The sequence below is a fragment of the Halichoerus grypus genome, chromosome 3 (genome assembly GCF_964656455.1).
Source record: "Halichoerus grypus chromosome 3, mHalGry1.hap1.1, whole genome shotgun sequence".
NCBI lineage: Eukaryota > Metazoa > Chordata > Mammalia > Carnivora > Phocidae > Halichoerus > Halichoerus grypus.
The window spans coordinates 6,727,743-6,752,209 of NC_135714.1; the positions used below are offsets into that span (position 1 = coordinate 6,727,743).

At 48.7% G+C, this 24,467-nt stretch overlaps 1 protein-coding gene across 7 annotated transcripts in view; it reads right to left on the reverse strand.

Annotated features, from left to right (window-relative positions):
• SLC2A9 (solute carrier family 2 member 9) overlaps positions 1–24,467 on the reverse strand; it is a 222,302-nt gene that overhangs the window by 136,366 nt on the left and 61,469 nt on the right. For 5 of the 7 annotated variants that reach the window (XR_013446272.1, XR_013446274.1, XR_013446273.1 and 2 more), the window contains 2 exons: positions 19,126–19,286; positions 3,864–3,988 (listed from right to left, as the gene is read on the reverse strand). Coding sequence is in view for 2 of the 7 variants with exons in the window: in XM_036110537.2 (XP_035966430.1) it covers positions 3,864–3,988; positions 19,126–19,286 (286 nt within the window). In the remaining 5 variants the exon portion in view is untranslated. Of the gene's footprint in view, positions 1–3,863; positions 3,989–19,125; positions 19,287–23,151; positions 23,291–24,467 lie in introns of those variants that run through there. The other 2 variants (XR_013446275.1, XR_013446276.1) reach the window with 2 other exon arrangements.

A 24,467-nucleotide genomic window follows, 5' to 3' on the forward strand; every position in this document is an offset into this window, starting at 1 on the left:
GCGTGGCATGTGCACTCCAGAAGCTTCAAGAGAACGCTCAAGATAGTCGCTCTACAGTGAGTACAAAAAGGAGCCAAAGCAGATTTTTAGAGCTGGTCGCAACCTCAGCTCCCAGAGTCCGATCCTCCTTACTTTCTAGGTGACGTTACTGGCCCAGAGATGTAAAATGATGGGCCCACGGTTACCTGGCAAGTCACTGGACTAGAACCAGAACTTAAAGTCACATCCTTGACCCTGATTTCATGTTCTTTCCATGTCATATGCTTCTCTAAAAGCTGCCCCAATATGTCCACCAGAGACCACCTACTGTGGTAGCCGAGCTTGTCCATCAGAGAGCTCCTGATGCCGTGGACATGGACTTGCACCCCTGGAAGTGCGGGCTATATGGGACAGCTTGGCAGGAACCTGTCCAGTGCAATCTTCCACAAACACAAAACACCTCTGTACCCTTCTACTTTGACTTTACCATCTGCATGGATTTTGCCTCTAACACCAAGCTGCATCAAGTCTGTTTCAGTATAAAAATGTTTCTTTTCTCGCCAAGCTTTTTAGAGAAAGGACACTTGGGGAAGGTGTCCTGGATTTCTACTATGGTTCCAAATACTGCCCACAACCTGGCTGGAACAGCACAGCCTTCTGAAAATCCTCCAGGCTTATCACTTGGCTTTAAATTATTTATTATAAGCAGGACAGCCAATTCATCTCCTAGCCAGCAATTTTCCCTTCTTTCTGACCAAATGCCTTCCTTTAAATACCTGCAAATCCCCATCTTTGCTTTGAAAGGGTTTGATGAGAATAAATGACATGAAACCTCCACCTCCAACAGGCTGCACTCCAGAAGTTAGAGGAGTCTGGTTTTTTTCCTCCCCTCCTTGTTCTTACTTTTTTTTTCTGTTTCTTTTTGTAAAACTCATCTGAAAAGAGGTCTAACAGACATCTGACTTGAATATGGCCTCTCTCTTCAAGTCCAGCCTATTTTTCATTAAGGAAACTCAGAGAGAAACTAGTTATGTGCAGTGTCACTTCCCCCAGAAGACCTGGAGAGGCAAAACGACTGGATAGAGGCTAATGGATAAAATGTAAATCTGCCAGAAAGGGAGACCCTCTGCGGCCTGTTGGGAAAGGCCATTCATTCCACATCTCACCAAGCCTTTGTCCTGAGCAGGCAGGGCCCTTGAAACCAGGCATCGCGGGCCACACCCGGGATCTGTACCTTATTAGCTGTGAATAAAAAGAATAGCACCAAGAGCGGCAATGATCCCATCACCATTCCCGGCGATGGGCAAAGGCACGATAGGCCTGGAATGTACCGAGCGCTTCACGCCCATCAGTTAATTTTTGCATACCACCACAGGGGGCTTTTTGATTAAGCCCCTTTGCCGGGTCCGGGAAAGAGGCTGAGACAGTGAGGCAGAATGCTGCTGTGGGGCCCCACTGGCTCACAGCACCCCGAGTCTGCATCCCTGGGGGTTCAGGTCCCTCCGACATTGATGGTGCCCCTGGTCATGGGACTTGTCTTAGCCAACGGGACACTGACAAACGCGCCACGAGCAGTGACTTGACGTGGGGTCCTGCCCCCGGTACCACTCTTTGGCACTCTGAGGATCCGTGGGAAGACTGGGCCGCCCTCCGTACGGCAGGCTGAGAGACCATGTGGAGGTGAGATGAGCTGGCCCTGCTGGGATCCCCTGAGACCCACCCAGCTGCCAACAACCAAACAGGTGAGTGAGACCATCTGAAGTCACCCCGCTGCTGACTGGTCTGCAGCCACCACGGCGTGGGAGAGAGCCCAGCAGAGAGCCGCTGAGCTGGCCCACGTCAGAACGGCCCCACCAGCCCAGGGAACTCCAAGCTCAGCAAAACGGTTATTGCTTGGAGCCATTACCCTCCCGTTGTTGTTGTTGTTGTTTTAAATGTAGCAAAATCTAACTGATACAAAGTAATGAAATTAAGCTAGGTGAGTGGGAAAACCCAGTCAGTGTGAATGCACAGCCCTCAGCCTTAACCACCTTACTGTCACACGTCTCTGAGCCTCAGTGTCCTTGATGTAAAATGACAAAATAACAGTCCTTCAGCATTAGCAGGAGACCAGAGCAGAAGAAACCATGAACAGGACTGGTTAATTGTAAAACACCACATAAACTCCAATTAACATTTTCTATAGCCAACTCCTTTCTACTTGAATACCAAGACAGAGCAGTAATTTCACCCCAAGTCTGGTTATTACTAATCCTGAATATTTCCTGCCAGCAGAGCAGGGAAGGGACAGGAAGTCTTCTGCCCTGATCTTCCTCAGGCCCTCACTCTCCTGCTTACCTCTCCCTGATGTATACTTGTTGTTCAGCTCACTCCCAAAGCCTGGGGCCCGCAGCATGCAAGAATTAGCAAGCAAGGGAATTAGCCTCTAACAAGCTCACAGGTTACAACAGCATTTGGCAGACTTTATATATATGTGTGTGTGTGTGTGCATATAGGCACACACGTATGTATACACACATACATATGGCATCATGCCAGCATATGACAGCCCTTCAAAGTAGGTATTGTTATGTCCATTTTACAAATGGGGAAACTGAGTCTCAGAGCCATTAAGCAACTTGCCAGAAGTCAGTAATTGGCAAGCAGCAGAGCTCCAACACAAAGGCAGACATTTCTAATCCAAAAGCTTGCAATCTTTCCACCAATGCCTACAAGTAATACCTTACACACTTGCAATATTTAGAAAAAAAAGCAGGGTTGGTTGGTTGGTAGGCTGGTTTTAACAATATATTTTGAGGCTCCTTCTCTCTCACACCCCACAGCCAGCAGCCAGGGGCACCTTGCTGCATCCTGGCCGCCATCTTGCCCCCCATGGCTCTCTCCCCTGGACAACTGGCTCCCTGATTCCACTCCTGCCCTCCTTTAAACTCTTTTCTATGCAGAAGCAGGAGGAATCTTACTGAAACACAAAACCAGCTCATGTCACATTTCTCTCAACCCTCCTCTGGCTTCCCATTGCCCTTGGAACAAATCCTACAAGGTGCTACATGATGTGACCGGCCCCTCTTCAACCTCATCTGCAACCACTGTCCCCCAGCTCACCGAGCTCCAGCCATGCTGGCCCCTCACTCTCCCTTTAAGAGCACGACTTCATCTCAGGGCCAGTACACTCTTCTCTTGGTCAAGAACCCAATTCCCCTGATACTCACTTGGTTCTCACTCTTGGTTCATTCCGGTCTCTGCTCATATGTTTCCTCCACTGAGTGGTCCTCCCTGGCTGGCCTATCTAAAATAGCCCCCACTGTCCTCCTGTCCTGCTTCATTTTTTCCTAGGGCTTGCTACTATCTACCTTATGTATCCAGTTATGTATCCATCTACCCACTAGAATGTAAGGTGCAGGGGTGGGGACTGGGGGATTTCATCCACCACTGTGTCCCCCGCATGGAGAACACCGGGCACAGCAGGTGCTCCATAAGCGAATGCTCAGGGAATACATGAAAGAATGAATAAGTCAGAGGCCCGGACAGGAAACAACCCTCATCGAAAACTCCCTGGAAACCACAGACAACCTTGGAATATGAATTTTATAGTGAAGATGACAAAGCAAAAGGCACCACATACTGAAGACCATCCAGGTCTCTGGAGTTGACTTGGATCTCTCCCAGTTAGTATTTCTCAATTAGCATGCTAGAGCCTCATGAGTGGTTCATCTCATGGGACTGACCCCCTTTATGCAGACTTTTTGCATCCTTGGTCCTCGCAACTCAATACTAGTAGGAGCCCTGTCATGTGACAGCTCCAAACACCACTCTTAAAACACCACCAAAAACCACTTTGAAACACCCCCGAGGATCATGACCAGCCCGCCTTGGTGAAGGCTCACCTCCATCCACGCCCATGATGAAGCGTCCCACAATGAGCATTTCGAAGGCTCCTGCCTGCAGGGAACAGGCCATCAGCAATGCAGCCGAAATCGCAAACCCATTGTTGACCAGCAGAGTGTACTTCCTGGAAAAAAAGGGTGGTTTGATGAGAAGGTCCATCACGAGGACGTCAACCTACCCATCCCAGGAGCAGGGGTCAGGCCCTTCAAAATGGTCAGCAGAGCAAGACTCAGGCACAGTAGAAAAGCATTGGCTTAAGGGTCAGGAACAGGGGCCAGAGCCCCAGGAGCCCCCACTGCCACCTTTGGCTGTGTGACCCTGACCAAGTCGTTTCCTTCCTCTGGGTTCACCACCAGGGCTGATTAGGCACTGTTGCGATCTATGAACTCCCCGACACACTACTCTATGTCACCCAATTCTAAGACCTTCACTTAACATTTCTGAAGTCAACGTGTGTCTACAATCCATGAGTCAGAACTCAAGCAGGGAAATGGAAACCACTCTAGTGCTTTTAACAGAGAGAATTTAACATAGTGAGTTGGTTAGGCAGGCACTGGGGAACTGAGATGTCAAAGGGGGATCTCTGAAGAGGGGTGCTGCCCATATGGAGCTGACACTTTGGAGGGCTTGGAAGAGGGGCCCTCAACACCTGGCTTACCTTCAAGGGTGGGCAGCGGCCCACTGGGGCTGCTACTCTGAGGGGCACCATGTTCTGGGGAGTAGACATAAGCTGGGAACTAGACTCAACTGCCAAGTTCACTGCTGGGACTGGTAGGAAATTCAACCAAACCAAAAGGACCGAGCTCCTTGTCCCTCCTCCTCTAATGCCCCTCTTGTCAAAGGGCAGACGAGGCATGCAGGTCCCAGCCCCTGCATCACAGAGCAGACCATTGAGGGTAAGTTTGGAGCTGAGAGACAATAGCTTAATAACCAGCACAGTATCCTATAGCTTTAATTGGCAGGTTTTCTCTTTCTCTTTCTCCCTCCCTCCATCCCTCCCTTCCTTCTCTGCAGTTCATGTAACAGTGTTATATGTGATGACATCTTCAATTTGATGAACTACAGCACTAACTGTGAGGCTGAACTAATCCCCTGGAACACGGTCAGCCAAACCCCTATGGCAATATTACTATTGCTGCTCTGTGCCAGGACACCAATCACTATTCCGTGAACATATCCCTAAGACCTCATGCTTGAGAGGCGTGACTTGTTTGGGGGCCTGGAGACCTGGGTCCCTGCACCAGTTGTAGCTTTTATGAGCTAGGTGACTTTGTACTTGATTGCTCTGTGTTTTCCTTTCCTCACTTACAAAATGATCATAATAGCTCACACTTACTGAACTCTTGCTATATGATAAACCCTGTTCTAAGCACTTTACATGAATAGCTCATTTACTGCTCAAAATGATCCTATGAGGTAGGTACTTTATTATCCCTATTTTATAGATACGTTAACCAGGATATAGACAAACTGGAAATTTATTTTAGGTCATACAACTAGTGAGTCAAGAAGCTGGAGAAAAACATAGCTTCTCACAGGATATTTTTTCCCTAATGATTCAATGAGTTAACAAATATTAAATTATTTTTGTAAATTGCAAGAAGCTAGGGACTTCAAAGGGGACTTTGTTATTACTTTTGGGAGTTAGGAACACTTAAATTCCAGGCCGGGGCTCTTTACACTAGTTTTTACTTATCTCAAACTTTCCATTAAACTTTTTCCCCTTCCTACATCTTCTTGGAGAATCCCAATGCTAATGACTTTTGCAGCTAGGTGATGATGGTACAAAGACTGCTCATTGCAACATCCTCTATATTGGTGCACAACTTCTAATGGTGAACAACTGAAACAACCCAAGTGTCTTTAGCAATGGACTATTTAAGTAAATTATGACGCATCTGTATAATGGCAATTATGCACACATTAAAGCACAAGTGGCTTTCTATACTCTGATATGGGAAGATCAAGATATATTGTTAAATGCAAAGGGCAAGGTACAGAACTTTGTGTGTAATGTGCAATAATTTGTGTGATAAAGAAGTGTGTGTGTGGGGGGGTGCATGTGTGCGTGCATGCGTGTGTGCGTGCAGAGATAGACACAAACCTTGCAAGAGATACACAAAAACGTGGCATCACAGGTTGCCTCCAGGAAGGGGATCTGATTGGACAGAAATGCAATGGAAACTTTCTACTTGACATTCATTTGGTCCTTTTGAAAGTTATAACATATGAATGTATTAATTATTCGAAATACAAATATAATCTCCCAGTCAAAAAATTAACTCAAATGGATGTCATAATGAGGGGAAATTATGATTTGGCCAAGACTTAAAATAGAAATTCTAATCTAGGCTGACCACCCTTATTCCGACGCAGAAGGTCACAGACCCAGGCTTCAATATGATGAACCCAAAGGCACTAATTTCAGTTATTAGGGAGACCTCAAAGCACAATGAGAACACGCTGGTGCCCCATGTCTGTGCAGTGCTCACGGCTCTTCCCTTCAGTCTTCGGAGGAACTGACATGTCAGCCTTAAGAAGAGAGCAGGGCGGTGGTGGGAAGACCTGCACCCTCACGGCATCGAGGGCTTCCACAAGCATATCCACTCGGCAAATATTTAGTGAGTGCTAGACACTGGGTTTACCATCGGGAGTAAGTCATCCCTGTCCTCACCCACATGGGGTTTTAAATCTAGTTAGGGACACAGAAAAATACACTGTCACACAGACATCACTTAGGAGTAAAGATATTGAGGCTGAGAGTGTATAAGTGGGACCTGTGCGGGTCACTGGCCTGTCTCTCCAGGGAGTCCTTCCATGCCCTGCAGTCTCAAAGGGAACTACATTTCCCAGGCTCCCTTGCTTCCCGGCGCCCTGGTAGGACTGGCCAATGAGAGGCCTGATGTTAGTCTCTCCTGGGGAAGAGGAGAGGCTTGGTATCTCCCTCCCTGTCTCCCTGCTCCCACCGCAGCAGGTGCATCTGCTCCGTGGCCCCAGCCTTCTTTCTGTGGTGCCAGCCACCTGCCCCCCGGCACCGAGTGGGCCTGGCTCGTGGGCCCCAGCAGTGCCTCCCATCCCAGGCATGGTAGCAGCTTGTCTGTGCAAAAGGCATTTCTCACAACAAGCCAAAATGTGCTCCCTGTAGCTCTATCTCTGGTCCCAGTTCTGCTTCTCGAGACCCCACAGCACAAACCCCTGTGGATGCAGAGTCCAGTGTAAGTCAAGTTTGTGAAGAGGTTGTCGAGAGAGGGGAGGCAAGAGAGGAATGATGAGGCCAGACTCAGAGGGTTCTTGGATGTTGAGCAAAACAACATGTTCCATGACCCGTAGACAGCAAGAAATAAAGGGCTGGGTCAGAAATCAGACCTCGACTCCTATGCCCCTGTTCCAGTTAAACTGGACTTCTGATGCTAGGATGATAGTCATGATATTCATAGCAATGATGTTGGCATTAGTCAGTGGTTCTCAGGGCTGGCTGCTCGTCAGATCCACCAACAGCACAGAAGAGAGAGACTCTGGGTCCATCCCTAGGGAATCCCAATCCTTGATACAGACTCAAGGAGGGACCTTTAGAAGAGTCTAGAAAGAGCGTGACTTTTAAATAAATTATCTGATTTCGTCCATTTCCTCTTTCACACCTGTAGCCAGCAGCATCTGTGAACTGGATAATTCACAGAGGAGGAGATGGAGGTGTTACAAGGTGGGGGCCACCCGGATGTGGCTAAAACTGCCCAGACAGGGAAGATGCGTCCGTCTCCTGTGCATGGCTGTCCGCTACCAGAGAGAATCCACTCCGCTACCCCATCATTCCCACACGAACACAGCTACTGTGTCTTGGCCCTCATCCCTCTGCAGCCACTGCCCCTTGTCTCAGCTTCCTTTTAGAGTGAAACTCCTTAAAGAATAGTGTCTGCTCGCCTCCCCTTCTTTCCTCATCCCACTTTGATTGGATCCTTGCTACCACTCCACAGAGACTGCCTTTGTGAAGATCATGAGGAACACGCACCCTGACAAACACAGCTGACAATGCTGTCTCCCCCGGGACAGCTTCTCAGCAGCATCTGATATGGTTGACCGTGCGCTCTTTCTGGAAACACAATCTTCTTGGGACATCTGGGATCCCACCCTCTCCTGTTTTCTCCCTGCCAACCTCCCCTTCTCAGTCTCAAGGCTGGTCTGTCCTCTCTCTCTGCACTCCCTCCCTGGGTAATTTCACCCAGTCCTGTTACCTTAACTGATGACAATTCCCAACTATATCTCTGGCCTGGACTCATCTCAGCCCAGACTTACATATCCAACTGCCTCCTCGGCATTTCCACTTGCATATGTCCAGCAGGCATCTCAAGCCACGCGTATTTAAAATGGAACTCTTGAATTCCCACTGCTGACCCCCAACAAATACATCCAAACCCCTCTTTCCTCAGTCTTCCCCATCTGAGTGAGTAAAGCCTCCACCTTCCTAGTGGCTTAGGCCAAAAATCTGGGAATAATACTTCCCTCTCTTATTTTCCTTCTGACCTACATGCAATCCATCACCGAGTCTTACTGATACTGCTTCCAAAATATATCCCAGAGCAAAGCACTTCTCCCATTTTCAGCCCAGCGTCTCGCAGTGGTGCAGACCACCGGCATCTCACACTCCGACAAACGCAGGGGCGCTGGGTAGCCCCAGCTTCCACTCCTGCCCTGCTATATAACTCATGGTCCACAACAGCCAGAGCGATCCCTTCCAAGCAAACACTGACATACTTCCCCTTACTTAAAACCTTCTAGTGGCTTCCCACTACCCTGAGGATAAACTCCTCACCTGGGCCTACAAAACCTTGCATGAGATGGCCTTTGCCACACCATCCGATACTCGTGTTTTCACGCTCACAAGCCTTCCTGCCATCTCTTGGGGGTGCCAGGCTGCTTCCTGACTCATGACCGTTGTCCTGGGCACCCCTCAATTCATTGTGCGAGTCTTATCTCACTCAAGTGATTGAAATGCCTCCTCTGACCCTATCTGATGCAGCCACTCCCCCCAGCTGCAGGGCCCATCCCCCATAACCCTATCACCCTTTCTATTTTTCTTTGCAGCCTCGACGACACAGGATATTAGCCCACATTTATTTGTGTTTACGTTAGCATGTGCCCTACTAGAGTATCAGCTCCATGTGCACAGAGATTTTGTCTTGTTGCTGTAGCCCCGGCCACTAAACCCGTCCCTGGCACATGCAGGTGCCCCATAACTCTTTGTTGCATAAATGAAGGAGTAAATTCTAGGAGGCTCATCTTGAGCCAAGCTTCCTCTTTGTTGCCCAGCTCTGGCCTGTTCTGAGTCTTCCTTTAGCTTCTAGGTCTGTGGGCAGGACAAAGGCTGTTCTCCTGAATCCACCTCCAATGATGTTCCCGCTTGGACAGCCCAGCCACATGCTAACTGAACAACCCTGGGCAGATTTCTTACACGCTGAGCCTTGGTTTCCACACATATAAAATGGATGGAACAATGTCTATCTTGTAAGGCTCCTGTAAGAATCAGATGATTTATGAAAAGTGCTGAGGACGGCACCTAGAACTTATTTGGCAGCTCAATAAACTAAAAAAGAAATAAAATAAAATCCATGGTGATAGTAACATTCACTGGGTACGTGCTATGTGCCAGGCACTATTTTAAGTGCTTTATACTCACTGGACACCCTCTGAGTTAGGTAATCTTGCTACTGCATTTCCCACATGAAGGAAACAGATCTAGAACTTGAGTACTTGGTCAAGTTCACATACTATTAAATGGGAGATTTACCATCCCAGTAACCCTGACACTAAGCTAGCCACAATGGTGGCTGCCATATTTACTCACAGCCATTTATTCTTTCAACAATCATTCATTCATTCAACTGACATTCCCTCATTCAACACACATTTGAGTGTGGACTGAGTGCTGAACACCATTCTAGGGTCTGGCATATAGTTGTGAACACACCCAAGTCCCTGCTCTTATATTCTTTTCGATAAACAAGTAAAAATAAAACATATGTAGCATATGTCAGATGGTGACAAGTGCTATAGAGAAAACTAATGCAGGGAAGGGGAGGACGTTTGCACAGGGAGACATCTGGGAAGGTGACATTAAGCACAGACTTGACGAAGGAATGTAGATGAGCCATATGAACATCAGGGAGCAGCAATCTTAGCAGGGACGTATGAAGAGTCAGACGTGGGCTATTTTCAGGTGCGCCAGTGAGGCCAGAGGGGCTGGAGGCAGGGGAGGGCAGGAGAGCGAGTAGTGGAATGAAGGCAGAGAGACTGGCAGGGGAGCTCCTGAGGGTCTTGTATGAGCCACCATGACAACCTGGGTTCCCACCTGGAAAGAGATGGGCAGCCACTGGAAGATTCTAAGGAGAGGGATGGGATGACCCTGACTGACATCTCATATTAACAAGACGATGCAGTCTTCTATGTTGACCATGGGCTGTAGAAGTAAGAGTGGAAACAGGGAGACCTGCTGGGAAGATTTGGCAATGGATCATGCAAGTACTGATGACAATTAGGACCAGGATGGTAGCAGTGGAGGTAGTGAGACCTGGTCAGATCCTGGTGTGTTCTGAGGACACTGATGGGTGTTACTGATGGACTGGACAGAGGTGGAGAGAAAGAGGAACCAAGGATGCCACCAAGTGCTTTGGCCTGAGCTCCTGCACTGGATGCGATGGTGTATTTTGTGCTATGCAGAGAATGTTAAAATCACATTCTGGTCTGACTTGAAATATTTGCAAACAGGGCTGCACACCCTCTAAGCAAGTTCATCATATTAATATATTCCTTCCCAAAATAACCCCCAGCCTGACAGTGTCCCAGCAAGGATGGAAACCTTACTTGCAAATAATTTGCAAAGTTGACTCCCTGGGGGTCAGACATGGGGATTTTCATGATTTTTTGTCCATTTTTCCCAGGGGATGAATATGGCAACAGAAACAAGGGAGACCAGGGCCATGCCATTTCTGAGCACAGAGCTCCAGCAACCCCTGAGAACCCTACCTGGGACACCTGACTCATTGTCCTGAGCTTTCCCGTAGTGCAGAATCTTCCTGTGCAGCCCAGAAGATCATCAGCTCCCAGCAGAAGGGGTCAAATACGAGGAAGAGTGACAAGGTGATGAAGAGAATGGAGAGCAGGTCACCTGAGAAATGGCCAAAGGGACTCAGCACACTGAGCCTGGACAAGAGAAGGCTCAGGGAAAATGCGAGAGCTTCCACTATGTCATGCTTTAGCTCAATGCACAGGACCAAGTGGTAGAAGACACAGGGAATGTTTCAGTTTAGATTTAGAAAGTACTTTTGTAAAGGCCTAGTGGAATGGGGAACCTCTGGAGTTACGGCTGCCATCACCCACCCTTCCAACAATTCTTTAGCCTAGCTTGGCCTATAAACCAAGAGCATACCTTGTTTCCCCCAATCCTCACACCTTCCTCATGTCCGTCCATTCCTGCTTACCCAGCCCGAATTCCATGATCCGTCATTTTAAACAGCCATACACCCTCAACTCCTTGACCCACTGACCCGCTTGCCTTCATTACATGTGTTTGGCAAACCCCAACCCTGGTTAGATCTTGACCTCCCTCACCCACACACCACAGAACTCAGCTTGGCTGGAGAAAAACCCACAACTATGTTGACTGGTGTCACTTGAAATTCATGAGCACCGATCTCAAGGGGGCTTTCGGGACCCTTAGCAGCCATTCTGTGGTTCCCTGGTTTGTTCAGTCTCCTGCTCTCCTACAGGACTATTTTGCACATCTTCTCTCTCTCCAAATCCCCTATCCTCCTCCTCAGCTGATGACCCTGCTTTCTACGCCACTGAGAAAGCAGAAGCAATCCAGAGAGGATGTCACGTGTTCCCTCTACATGTATTGACCTCCCTGCCTCTGTGCGTACACCCTGTCTTCCCTCGTGTTCCTATGGACGTACTGTTCCCGCTCCCATCTGAGGCTGATCCCTCCAATTACTGACCAGTTCCCCTGTCCCTCTCACCTGTACAAGAACTGCATCAGCAAGTTTCATCTCTTGCTCCTGACTACCAATTATTCCCCCTCTGCTTGAACATCTCATCAACGCACTGCTGTAGCTCCCAACCTAAAAGGAAACTACACTCATCTAGACTCGTTGTCTTGAGTGATTCTTTTCTCTTCAACCCACTCCAGTGGTGGTCTCCCCCATCGTGCCTTTGGCACAGTTCCTGTCACGTAACCAGAGCTTCTCCACGTTGCTAAATCCACCAGCCAGAGCTCAGGCCTTGTCTTCATTGCTCAGCAGCGTTGAACGCAGGTGATCACCACTTCCTTCATGGGCGCGCCAGCCCTCACTCAGCGGTGGGTCTGCTCCTCCCTCACTGGCTGATTCTTATCATCTTCCCAACCCTCTCAATGTTGGGGGGGTCCTGGTCTCAGCCCTGGAGCCCATTCCTTTGGCCTCTATACACTGCCTAGGTGATCTCATTTCCTGGCTTTTAGTGTCACCTACGTACTGACAACATCCAGACTTACACCCGAGCTCTGCGCTCCTCTGAGTGCTAGATCCATGTATCTAACTGCTTACTGCACATCTTCACGAGGGGGTCTAACAGGCAATTCATGGTGAATATACCTGAAACTGAGTTCCTAATATTGTTCCTCCTTCCCCCCAAAAAACCCTATTCCTCCCAGGGGCTTCCCTACCTCAAAACAAAACAAAAACAAAAACAAGGCAAAACAACAACAACAACAACAACAACAACAACAACAACAACACACCGTAATCCTTGCAGATACTCAGGCCCAAAATGTGAGCATTATTTTTTATTTCTCTCCCTCACTCCCCACATATCATACATAAGTAAGGTCTGTTTTCTCTACTTCCAAAATATGTCCCAAATGCATAAAATTCTCACTGCCTCTCACTGTGTCTTGTTACAAACCTGGTGCAAACCAAATCACCTCACCTGGATGACTGCATGATGCTCCTAACCAGCCTCCCCAGATGCACTGATAACAGCAAGACTTTCAAACAAGTCAGGCCCACTCTTAAAACACTCCAGTAACTTCCCATCTTACTCAGAGTAAAATGCCCCACAAGGCCCTCTGGATCCAATCTCAGTGACCCCTTCAGCTTTATTTTCTACTCATTGACTTGGCCCCAGCCACACTAACATCCTATCTTATCTCCAAAGAAGCTGAGCCTGTTCATTCCCCAGGATCTTTGCACTTGCTGCTCCCTCTGCTGGGCGAGCTGTGACCCCAGGGACTTTATTCCCTTTGTTCACCCCTGAATGCTTGGCACGTAGCAAGTGCTCGATAAATATTTGTTGGGAAAATAGATGCATGAGTGAATGAAAGTATGCAAGCAGGAGAAAAGTGGCCACCTTGGGAAGTTATAGTAGAAAAACCCTCAAGCATCAAGCATCCCTCCATCCGCCCTTCCATCCACCCAACAAACGTCTATTGCTTGCCTAGGGTGTACAAGCTTTGGCGCCATGTGGGCTCACATATACACACGGTTCCTGCATCAGGGAGTGCCCCTTGCAGGGAAAAGACAGAAATGTAATTGTAATTAAGTGGTAACAGCACAAAACGCTAAGTGATGTGACAGAGGGAAAGAGAAAGTCCTATATGAGCCCAGAGGAGGCCAGTATTCGGTTCTAACAGACGAGGGGTGGGCAGTGTGCGGCAGGAGTGACTATCTGTTGACTTTTAACTGTTATCTCCAGCTCGTGCATCTGCAATGCCCAATGGGTCATGTCCATAATCAGACAAACAGATGGTACAGAAACAGCGTGTGCCAAAGTCGCCGCGCGTTCGGGCTTGGCTGACTCTGTTTCAGACTTTGGAACGCTGCCTTCCCGAAGTCCACTTCCGCCACGCCCAGTCTTTCTCCTTATCATCTGCCTTGAACCCCGGGACAGCTTCCTTCTCGCAGAGTCCTTGCCAACCTCACAGGGCATGGCCAGGCTCCAAGGCTGACAGGATGGAGGTGGCGTATCAGGAGTCCCAGCGGGTACCTCTCTGTCCCTCAGCTCTCCCCCTCATCCCTGTGCATGTGGCTGCTCAAGGCTCCTGGTTGGCCCTTCTCCTGAAGACTGCCCACCCAGGAAGATGATCCCCCTCCTCCAGAGCAGCCTGCAGCCACTGACTGGATAGAGGTGGGAGGAGAACGTGGCCCCAGATGGGACAGCTCCTGGGTATGATTCATGCTCCAGACCCCTGTAGGCCAGCCAAGGCCAGACTGGATCTGAGAGCACAGCCTGGCTTGGCTCTCTTCCCCTTTTCTCTCTTCTGCTTCCATCAGCTTCAAGGGAACTCCTGAAGAGCCCTCCCTCAACAAAACACATGCATCCCAAGCCCCCTTGCAGGCTGCTTCTGGGGAACTTGCTTTCCTAAGACAATTCCAGCCTGAAAGAGGAGATGGTCGGCAACCAGTGAATGTATGGAATTGTATGCCAATTCCTCTCTTGAAACCCTAACCCCCAACATGACTGTATTTGGAAATTGGGCATTCAAGGAAGTAATTATGGTTAAATGAGGTCCTAAGGGTGGGGCCCTAATCTGATGGGACTGGGGTCCTTGTAAGAAGAAAAACAGACAGCAGGCATGCTCTCGCATAGGGAAAAAGACCGTGTGAGAAGAGAGCAACCTGCAAGCCAAAGAGAATGGACTCAAGAGCAACCAACCCCACTGCCATCTTGATCTTGGACTTGCAGCCTCCCCAACTGTGAGAGAAGAAATTTCTGTTGTTCAAGCCTAGTACGTGCTTGCCATGTACATTGCAGGCTCCCCCAGCAGGCACCTAGAGAGCTAATGTTCATTCCCACATCTATAAAGTAAAGACACATTTAAAAATACTGAGGTAGAAAAAGAGGAGAAAAATAACACTTTTGAGAACCTGCTATTGGCCTAGCATGATGTATAGGAGGCTGGTTGTTACTTCTTGTTCAATACCCATCATCCTTCTTCTGACGGGAGTCCCCTGGATTTCCTCCAAGAAACATTCCTGCCCTCACTCTGTGTGGGGGCTCGAGGTGGTCACATCCCCACCCCACTGTGGCTCTGGGAATGGGCACATGATACAGTAATTTTAAGTTAAATTTAGAATGTTATTTGCCAGGATTTCTCAACCTGGGAACTATTAATATTTGGGGCCAGAAAATTCTTTGTGGTGGGGCCTGTCCTGTGCATTGCAGGATGTTTAGCAGCCTCCTTGGCCTCTACTGGATGGTGGTAGCACCCTCTAGCTGTGACAACCAGAAACGCCTCCAGATAGTGTCCCCTGCTGGGGCAAAATTGCCCCTGGTTGAGAAGCTCCAAGGGTATGCAACCTCACACAAGTAAATGAGATTCAGGCCTGGGACTTTACTAGAACTACTGTTAGGAGAAGTCTGTGCTGGGGATACTGAGCAGGAACAGTGTCACCCTGGGGCCATCTTGCCCTCACCAGGGAGAGAGCCCCTGTGCCCGAAGCCAACACAGAGCAAGGCAGAGCTGAGAGAGAGCGAAAACAGACAGGTGAAGTCAGCTGAGTTATACTCCAGTTACGTGAACCAATTAGTTCTGTCTGGGCCTGAGCCAGTTTGGTTTGGGTTCCTGTCACAGGTGTGAGTGACATGACACATTTTGTAAATAGTATCTTCTGCCACCCCCACAGCCGCTCCCTTAGGTGGGCTTGCTTACTGGAGCTTTACAGATTTAAAACTGCCTCTTCTTGTATCTCTACTCCCCATCCCCCCATCCACAGTGCTTCCAGTTGCCATGATGACGCCATGATGACGTGCAGAGTGAATTGTTCACGGCTAGGCAGCGGGCTCGGGCTCCGCCGTTTGTCGCTGAGGCCCACGTGCCAGTCACAGTGCCTGGCTCCCAGTCGGTGTTCAAAAGTATCTCCTGCATGGGCGAATGTGGTTATGCAGCTTGCTCAAGAATATGCCTGAGGATCCGATTTCAAAGCCCGAGTGAGTTTCCCCTCTGGTTATTTGCTCTGCTCTGCTCTGCTCTAGAGGGAAAAACTAGATCCAATGCTAAGTGTAAGGAGGCCAACTTCAGTGCGACTAGAAGAACATATTCACAACCGGCTCTGTGAGTGATGGGCTGATGCACCTCAGAAAGAGCTCATGAGGATGGGGACAAAGATGACAATGACACTAGCCAAAACTGAGATGTGCCCTTTATATCCACCATCTCATTTCATCTTCATGACAACCCTCAGATGGGCCATTGCTTTATCTTCATTTTGCCACTAACTAAGCCAAGCTTGGAGAACTTGAGTAACTCATCCGTGGCCCCATGCACTGTAAGTGTCAAGGATCCTCTGCCCAGCATCCATGCACATTGTCACCATCCTGTCTCATGAGGGAAGAAGGGCTCTGTCACTAGAGCCATGTAAGCAGGGGACAGATGACTCCAAAAGAGGGGAGGATTCAAGCAGAATTCTCCAAGCCAGAGACTCCGGGAGACAAGGAACTTGCACCCCAGATAACGGGGGTGACTCATCTCCAGAGACCATTCCTGGCCCCTCATGTTCCCCTGTCCTCACCCCTCTCCCAAATCACAGACGAGTTCAATATGTTCTAACAAGGATCAGCCCCCTGCTGGACCTGCTGGTGACCAGGCCCACCTGACTCTGAGGACCCCAACTCCACCCAAATTTCCCCCCACCAGTCACATGTTTGAGCCCCTTCCGTCGGACCCCATCCCAACCTTGCACATTAAGCCCAGCCTCTTCTTTTTCCCCAAAAGCCCCCCTGGGAGACAAACAATGAGGCATGAAGAAGCAGTTTCAATAAATACCATGTGATAGGAAAATCACAGGCTCTGGTCGAACAGGCCAGATCTGAATCTCAGGTCGGCCTCATTCTTTGTCACCTTGGGCAAGTTGCTAGGCCTCTCTCGGGCCGCAGATACATCGCCTGTAGAACAGGGACAATAATACAGAGTTGCAGAAGTAAAGGAGGTAAGGAATGCCAAGCCCTGGTATGGAGCAGGGAGTGAATAAATGGTAGTAGACTTCTTTGGGTTTTGCTCCTTTTCCTCCCAACAGAGTTACTATTCAAGCCAAGACTTCATCTCAGTTCAACTTTTATTCCTGTAATGATGAAAAAAGGAACTGCCAGCTGCCCGGGGCATAAGGACCAACACCTTTTGATAGAATCCTCTCCAGCCTAGAACTCCTCCTTCACTTAGAAAATCACTTTCTTTGAAACATATTGTCTCTTTCCCATTCCTTCCGGGTTTTTTTTTTTTTTTTTTGCACCATGCTGTTGAGAGTTGCAAAGCCACTTTCGTTGCCTTCATTTTACATCAGGGAGAAGTGTCGGATGAGAGGTGAGGGGGCAAAGTCCCACATCACACACCTGGCAAACTGGGGCATCAGGACTTGCTGGGCCACAGCATCCTGACCCCGACTACTGTGGCTGTCCCTGTACCATCCACTTGGGTTTAGAGCCTCCTTAGGGGGCAGCCCGGGGCTGTAAGTGCCATGGCCAGATACAAGGCAGGTGTATGTGACAGGCCATAAATCCAGGGGCCAGGGTGACTATATCTAACTAGAATAGACCAGAGGACTGGGGTCAGAAACCGGCTTGGGCCAGGGGTTTAGCAACAGTGCTTCACAGACCCTGGTCAGTGAGGCCAATCTGGGGGCCAGCTAGTCACTTCCCTGTGGTCAAACAGTCACGGATTTTATAGTACCATTGCCAGCAGATCCCTACTCACGATCTGCTTGGCATAGTGGAAGGGGCACCGTGCTGTGGAGTTGGGTCCAACCTGAGCTCAGGCACCATTTAAGCTTTCAACTCCATCCCCCATCCAAGACCCCAGGGAGTAGAGAACATGAAAGAAGACCGTGTGTGTGTGTGTACCTGGAATGTTGGGGGACCTCAGGAAATGGCAGCCCTCACTCCACTATGCAACAGCTGTACTTCTCTGGAGTGCGGAGTTCCCATGTGTTACCTACGACCTAGACATGGCTTAGGGTCAAGGAAGATGTCAGCACTTCCCCTGCCTCACTGGGGTACCACATGAGCATGACATGCATGTTTTCAGGGTGGCTCCCTGCCCCAGCCTTGTGAAAGCCTGCTCTGAAACACCATCAGTTCTAACTTGCTCCTTGCTGGGGATGTGAGGCCGAGGGTAAAGTGAGGAGTGACACCTTTTTAAATAGTGCTTCTGTAGCCCCAGGGAGTGGAAAGATTTTCTGGGGTCTGTTGAATCTCCTCGCCAGTTCAGGTCAATGCAATATGGAGAGCTCGTAAGCACTTGCTATGTATGGGTGTCAGGAGGGTGAGGAGGAGGACGGTAAGCCATTCGGTAAATAAGAGAGTAGCTTCTATTTAGTGAGTTCCTGTTAACGGGCTCTTCTCCTTCCACTCATTTTCTCTGGTCCCTGTAACATTTCCTGCAGGGCACTTTACAGAGGAAGAAATTGAGCTTCAAATACATTAAAGGACTTGACCAAAGGCACACGACTGGAGAGTGGAAGACTCATGAGTCAAGTTCAGACATGAATGCTGCAGAGACTATTTTTCCCCTAACACCTCAATATCCCCCAGGAAATTACAAGTGAAGAAACAGAGAAAAATGTATGGGCAAATGTACTGATAATCAATCTGATCTCAGACAAGTCTTCAGGACAGAAATAAGCGAGAAATGAAGCTCAGGAGGTAAAGTGGATCTGACTGCAGAGGACCCGGATGGGAAATTTCAATGTGAAGTGTTTGACACTCACTGCAGCTGTATTTGTAAAAGAAAAGATCTGAAACAACCCCAGTGTCTATCCATGGGAGACTGGTTTAGTAAGTTATTATTCAGTCATATAATGAAACGCCATCCTATGAGGACTTATCTGGAACAATCGCTAAGACACTGTGCTGACTCTTCTCCATCTGCTCCTGCAGCCAGATCCATCTCCTCCCTCCCTGTCCTGCTCTGAGTGCTGGGAGCTGGTCCTCCTGGGCGGTGGGAGGAGAAAGAAGGCAGGCTATTTCTCCCCTCCTCCCTCCCTGTTTGGACAATAGGCGCTGCCATAGCCCAGTCCACATAGCCCTCCACAACCTCAGCTCCTGCCTGTCAGCCCACTGTCCATGGTCTTCATTTCCTCCCTGGCCTCGTGTGCCTTATCTCCTCCCCTTGCTCTTCTGGTACTAAAACATCCCTAGCTGGAATGTCTAAATGGAATTCTGTTGCCTTCTGGGATCTTGACTATATCAACATATTGTGAACGTCACAGAGAGGATCCCCAAGCAGAGACAACCCCCACTAACCTCCCAAGAACTTTTCCGATCAGCTTCACCATTAAAGTCCCCACGAGTCCACCAATGGCGAATATGGACACCGTCACAGACCAAAGCAGAGTCAGAGTATCCGGGTCTATTGGATGCCTGTGTCTTCTTTCCCATGATTCATTGTAGAAGGACTTGATGTACTGAAAGCAAACAACAAACCATGTTATTCCATCCTGCTGCTTGAAACTAGCCAGTAGGTAAACAAAAACAGCTTTCATAGAGCATTTTCTGCACACTAGGCATTTTGCTAAGTTCTTTATTTCATTGAGCTTTATTTCACTGAACCCTTCTAACAAATTTTGAGCTTTATTTCATTGAACCCTTCTAACAAATTTTGTGGATGGGCCCTAGTTTTGCTTCATTTTGCAGATAGGGAAACTGAAGCTCAGAGAGACAAAGTGACTTGCTCATTAAGTGGCAAACCTGGAAGTCAAACTCAGATCTGACCCCAAACCTAGGGTAACCATTTAGACCCAGGCTTCTCTAACTCTGGTGCACAGCAGAACCAACTGGGAAATGTGTTAAAAATGCACACACCCAATGTAACAGAAAGTCTTTCCCACCTTGAGATAGGCAAAGATACACCATAAAACAAAAACATAATGCTCATTTGGGTTTCATCAACACTAAAGTGTTCTATTTTTCAAAGGACGCCTTGAAAAATGAAAAGACAAGCCACAGACTGAGATAACACATTTGCAACACATATACTATAAAGGACTTATATCCACAATACATAAAGAACTCTAACAAATCAATAAGACAAACAACCCAATTAAATGAGCAATGGACTTGAACAGACTCCAAAGAAAATTCAAATGACCAGTAAGTTAATGACATGATGCTCAATGTCATTAGTCAACAGGCAAATGCAAATTGGAACCATAACAAGGTACCATTTTGCATTGTCTAGATCCCCATTGTTGTCAATTCTGATTTGGTGGGTTTGGGATGGTAACTGGGTGATTCTGATGTGCACCAAGGACTGGGGTCATGGCACTAAACTCCTCAAGGGAGTTCCATCCCCAAGATGCTCATAGTTATCCACTGATACTGGACATGGGCCCACAAACATTTCCAGAGCTAGCATATGACACTGCAGAATAAGCATAGGTTCCAAGTGCACAGACCTGAGCCTGAATTCCAGCCCAGCAACAACGTGCTAATGATTTAAACCAGCTGGACCTTCGCTTCCTCATCTGCAAAATGAGAATGATGACACTGATGTCTCAGGGCTGTTGTGAGGGTCACGCTAGAGTTTGGAGCAGTGCCCAGTGCTTGGGTGAAGCTCACACAATCCCCAGGAGGATAAAAACTAACAGGTATGGTAAGACGAAGTAGTGATCAGCAGTGTACTCTCATGCACTGTATTTAATTTATACAACTGTCTTGGAAAGCAGTTTGGCATCATCTAGTAAAGTTGAAGATGCCCCAAACCTACAGCCCAGCAAATCCATTTCTAGAAAATTCCTCTAAAAAACTTTTTTCTACCTGCCCTAGGACATATTTACCCAAAATTCCATGTAGTATTGCTTACAACAGCCCCAAATGGGAAACAATCCAGATGCCCACCCACAATAAAATAGATAAATAAATTGTGGAATAGTCATCATATGAAACACTAGAATCACAAACATGAATGAATTATAGCAACATGCAAACACACTTATAAAATTTCACACACAAAATAGCATTGAACAAAATAAGCCAGAAACAAAAGAATACATACAGTATAACGCCATATATAAATTCAAAAATATGCAAATATAAATGTTTTGGGGGAATTACAAATAGATTGTAAAACTACAAAGGAAAACAAAGAATTATTGCAAATGTCAGGTCAGTGGTCACTTCTGGGGGTGGGTGGAAGAAAAGATCTGGGTGGGGCACCTGACAGGATCCTCTATTCTTAATCTTCTTATTCTTAGCTGGGTGCTAGATTTATAATCGTTCTTTAAACTGTGTGTGTGTTTGTGTATGCAATGCATATGTATGTATCTTATATATTCTTTTTAAGTATAATACATTCCACCAATCTAAAACTTTTTTTTTTTTAATGGTGGGGAAGTATTCCAGGCAGAGGGAAAAGCATGTGCCATGATGGCATGGCAGAAGAAAGCTTACAGTGTCCACAGAATTGAAAGCAGGCCAGTGTGGAGGGAGGTGTAATGGGACAAGCAAGGGAAGAAGGGGCTGCATGGAGTTGGAGGGGCAGGAAAGGGAGGTCACATGGGGCCTTGGAAGTCATGGTAATGAATTTGCCTGTTACTTGGACTTTTTTGGGGAGGGGATGGAGGGGGAAACTACTGGAGGTTTTAAGCAAGGGGAGCACATGGTGTGGTTTACATTTTTAGAAGACTGCTCTGGCTTCAGAATGGCAAGAGAACCAAAAGCAAGCTTAGCAAGGAACCTGGCACCGTGTTGGGAGGCACAACAACAGTCCAAAGATCTCGGTGGCCTGGACCAAGCAGTGAAAGTAGAGAGAAGGGGATGGATCCGAGATATGTTTCGAGAGTAGGATGGACAAGATTAACTGGGGGACTGGCTCCAAATCTGGGGAGGGAGGGTGTTGGAGATGGCTAAGAGAAGACTGCCAGGTCATTCTTTGGCTCCATAACTATCTGGTTCGCAGCATGGAGTGAGGCCAGAATATATTACCAACGACTACAGCTATTCTGAAAGATGATGAAGTTTCCACACCTTAATGCACACGACACTCATCATCCACTGATTCATTCAACAAGCATGACCTGAGTACTGGGACCTGAGCTGGACACAGAGACAAACCAAACATGGCCCCCTAGACCTCAGAGATCATCCAGCCCACGGGAGGGGATAATGCATTTTACCACTTAAGGATGCTCTTGGCTGCCCGTAACAAGTTATCTAAACTCAAAACAGCTTAGCAATAAGGACCCTTATTAGCTTACACAAGTGCAAACTCACAGGAGTGCTGAGCTTCAAAACTGTTGATCTGGTGGCTCAGTACCACGGCCAAGAATCCAGGTGTTTCCCTTGGCCTCACTCTGCTCTCCACAGTTTTGACCTCGTCCAAAGACTGCATCCACCCACAAGTACAGGGTGACTTCTAGAAACCCTTTTGGCCACAGGCTTTCCCATTCAGGTGTGACTGGAGAGAGTAATCCTAGCCTCTCAAGGGCCTCTTGATGCTAAGATCTTTCCAAAAGCCTACAGCAATCCTCTCTTTATATCCTACTGGCCCTGGTTGGGGCAGAGGTCCCTCACTAAGCCAATCATTAAAGAATGGGATAGGACATGTCACCTGGACCTCTGGCCCTGAATTCCATTTCTTTATCTTCTCTTCACCTTACTAAATGTGCCACCATTCTCTAATTGCTCAGTCAAAACATGTGAATTCATCCTTAATGCTTGCCCTTGATCCATACCCCTCAACTAAGCCATCCTGACTTATCCCTGTATTATCGGTTGAATTATGACCCCCACCCCAAATTCACATGCTGAAGTCTTAACTCCCAGTATCTCAACGTGGGACCTTACTTGGAAATAGGGTCATTGCAGATATAATGAATGAAGATGGGGTCATATTGGAGTAGGGTAGGATCCTACCCCAATCTGCTTTGTGTCCTTATAAAAGGGGGAAATTTGGACACAGGGCATTTTTATGGGCTGAACTGTGTCCCCCCTCAAAATTCATAGGCTGAATCCTAACCCACAATGCCTCAGAATGTGAGGTATTTGAGACGGGGTTTTACAGAGGTAATGAAGTTAAAATGAGGTCATTAGGGTGGACCTGGTCCAAAATGACTAGCATCCTTATAGAAAGGGGGGACGTGGACACAGAGGCATGCGTAAAGGGAAGGCGATGCGAAGAGGCACAGGGTGGAGACGGCCACCTGCAAGCCAAGGAGGGGGCCCTAGAACAGAACCGTCCCTCACAGGCCCTGCAAGGAACTGACCCTGCCAGCACCCTGATCTCACACCTCTCGTCTCCAGGGCTGGGGGAGAATAAACTCCTGTTGTTACCTTGTGTGGGCAGCCCCAGCAGACTGACACACTGCCTCATCTCCAAAGTACTTGTCACCATTTAGACCACCCAAGCCGGTCCGGGCCACCACCCCGCTCGCGGGGCCACCAGAGCTGCTGCCCGCTCAGCTCACCAAGGAGCCGCGTGCTGGCCGTGGCTGGACGTCAGTGCGGACCCTTAGTGTCCGTGTGCTCTGTGGCCGCCTGTCACCCTTCGGCCGCCCGGCATCAGGAGCCCCCTTCCCATCTGGGGGAGCTTCCCTCCCCACAGCCCTCGCAGGACACACAATGCACTCCGCACTACGCACGCAGACTCCGGCTCTTCCGGCATCCCCGGCAGCTGGCGAGCGGCCATGTGACGCAGGCTCAACCAATCAGAGGCCTGGACTCCGTGGGAGGCGGGGCCCTGCGGGAGGCGGGGCGGGCGCTCCTTCTACAGCCGAGGGAGCGCCTGGGGGCTGGGTTTGCGGCCCGCCGCAGCGGGGGACCGGGGGTCCTGTGCCGGCCGAGCACTAGCCGGCAATGGCAGCTCCTGGGCGTGAGGTGGGGCGTCACCCAGGCTGCAGAGCTCCTGGGCCCGGCTCACCAGCCCTGCCGACAGTCCTGCGAACTGCTCCCTATTTTGTCAACAATCTTTTAGCTTCAATCAGACAAAATTGCTGTTGTTGTTTCCAACTGCTGAAATTCTACCAAAACACGGAAATTATCCTATTTCAGCCTCACGGCAACCCTGGTGGCAGAAAGCCTCATTGACAGATGAGGGAGCTGAGAGTTGCCAGCTCGCCCACAGTCACGGTCACGTGGCTGACAGGTGGAGGAGGGGAGGGTTGTGTGAGGTCGGCCTCACAGCTGCGCACTCAAGGACAGCTCCACTCTCCGGGCTCCTAACTTCACAGTCAAGGTGGCAGTGTTAAGCAGCCAAGTACAATGGTGCATTTATTGATTTAAAAGTAAGTATCAATTAAGTCTTTATTATGGTGTAGACACTCTGCCGGGCCCTGAAATATACGGGCGACAACCAAGGGGCACAGAACATAGTGGGAGGAAGAATGTGATGAACTGCCAAGCGGGGGGCTGGAGGGGCCTCAGGAAGGCAGGGGCACAGGACCCCTAGGGGGACAGTGAGCATTCACAGGGTCAAGACCCTCGGAGAAGCTGGTGTAAGGAATGAGTACCCAGGACTAGACAGGGACCTCTCCTACTGCCCAACAAGCAGGAGCCTCCCCTCTGCTCCCCCCTCCTACGCATAGAAGGTCATTCTTGGATGTGACCTTGGTCTCTACTGAAATCCCACACTGATCCAAGCAATGGCAGCC